This window comes from Alligator sinensis, unplaced genomic scaffold (genome assembly GCF_000455745.1).
Source record: "Alligator sinensis unplaced genomic scaffold, ASM45574v1 scaffold469_2, whole genome shotgun sequence".
NCBI lineage: Eukaryota > Metazoa > Chordata > Crocodylia > Alligatoridae > Alligator > Alligator sinensis.
In genome coordinates this window covers 74,670-75,526 of record NW_005842988.1, presented here as the reverse complement: position 1 = coordinate 75,526, position 857 = coordinate 74,670, and the positions used below count along the sequence as shown (strand labels likewise).

At 72.6% G+C, this 857-nt stretch overlaps 1 protein-coding gene across 1 annotated transcript in view; it reads left to right on the top strand.

The window, feature by feature from the left end:
* USP19 (ubiquitin specific peptidase 19) overlaps positions 1 to 857 on the top strand; it is a 39,886-nt gene that overhangs the window by 22,414 nt on the left and 16,615 nt on the right. Inside the window, 4 exon segments of the mRNA XM_025192951.1 lie at positions 1 to 117; positions 207 to 424; positions 670 to 766; positions 847 to 855. The exon segment at positions 1 to 117 is cut by the window's left edge and continues 18 nt beyond it. Of these exon segments, the coding sequence (XP_025048736.1) occupies positions 1 to 117; positions 207 to 424; positions 670 to 766; positions 847 to 855 (441 nt within the window).

The window sequence follows — 857 nt, the reverse complement described above, 5'->3', positions numbered from 1 at the left end:
GCGCCTGTGACCCGCGCACTGGGCACTGCCAGCGCTGCCTGTACCACACCGAGGGGACGCACTGCCAGCACTGCCAGCCTGGCTACTTCGGCAATGCTGCCCAGCGCTCCTGCAGGCGTGAGTATGGGCCGGGGACGCGGCAGGGGGCTTCCCTCCTGGGCGTGCCCCGGTCCCAGCGGGGCTGACACTGTGTCTGCCGGCCACAGGCTGCTCCTGCCACGCCCTGGGCACGCAACACAGTGAGTGCCCGTCGCCAGATGCCTGCCGGTGCGAGCGGCGCAGTGGGCAGTGCCACTGCCTGCCCCATGTGCAGGGCCAGAGCTGCAACCGCTGCGCCCCCCACTTCTGGAACCTGGCCAGCGGCCGGGGCTGCGAGCCCTGCGGCTGCCACCCCGTGCATGCCCAGAGCCCTGCCTGCAACGAGGTGAGGTGCGGGGCCCGGGAGGGCACAGGGACGGCAGGCTCCAGGGGGGGCAGGACAGTGTGGTGGGGGCAGGTCTGGGTGCGGGTGAGTCCAGCAGGATGCATAGACCCCAGTGCCGGCGAGCTGGGCAAGGCCCCCACCACCGACCCCAGCAGGGTCTGTCTCTGCCCGGGTCCCCGCTGCTCCCCATCCCTCCTGGCAGGGAGGGCAGGGCACTGCTCACAGCAGCCAGGTGCTGGTCTCAGTTCACAGGGCAGTGCCCGTGCCAACCGGGCTTCGGAGGCCGCCCCTGCGCCGACTGCCAGGAGAACCACTGGGGCGACCCCGGCCAGCAGTGCCGCGGTGAGTGCTGCCGGGCGGGGCGGGGCGGGGCGAGGCGGGGCACTCAGAGGCCCCCGACTGACACCCCTGCCCTTTCACAGCCTGCGACTGT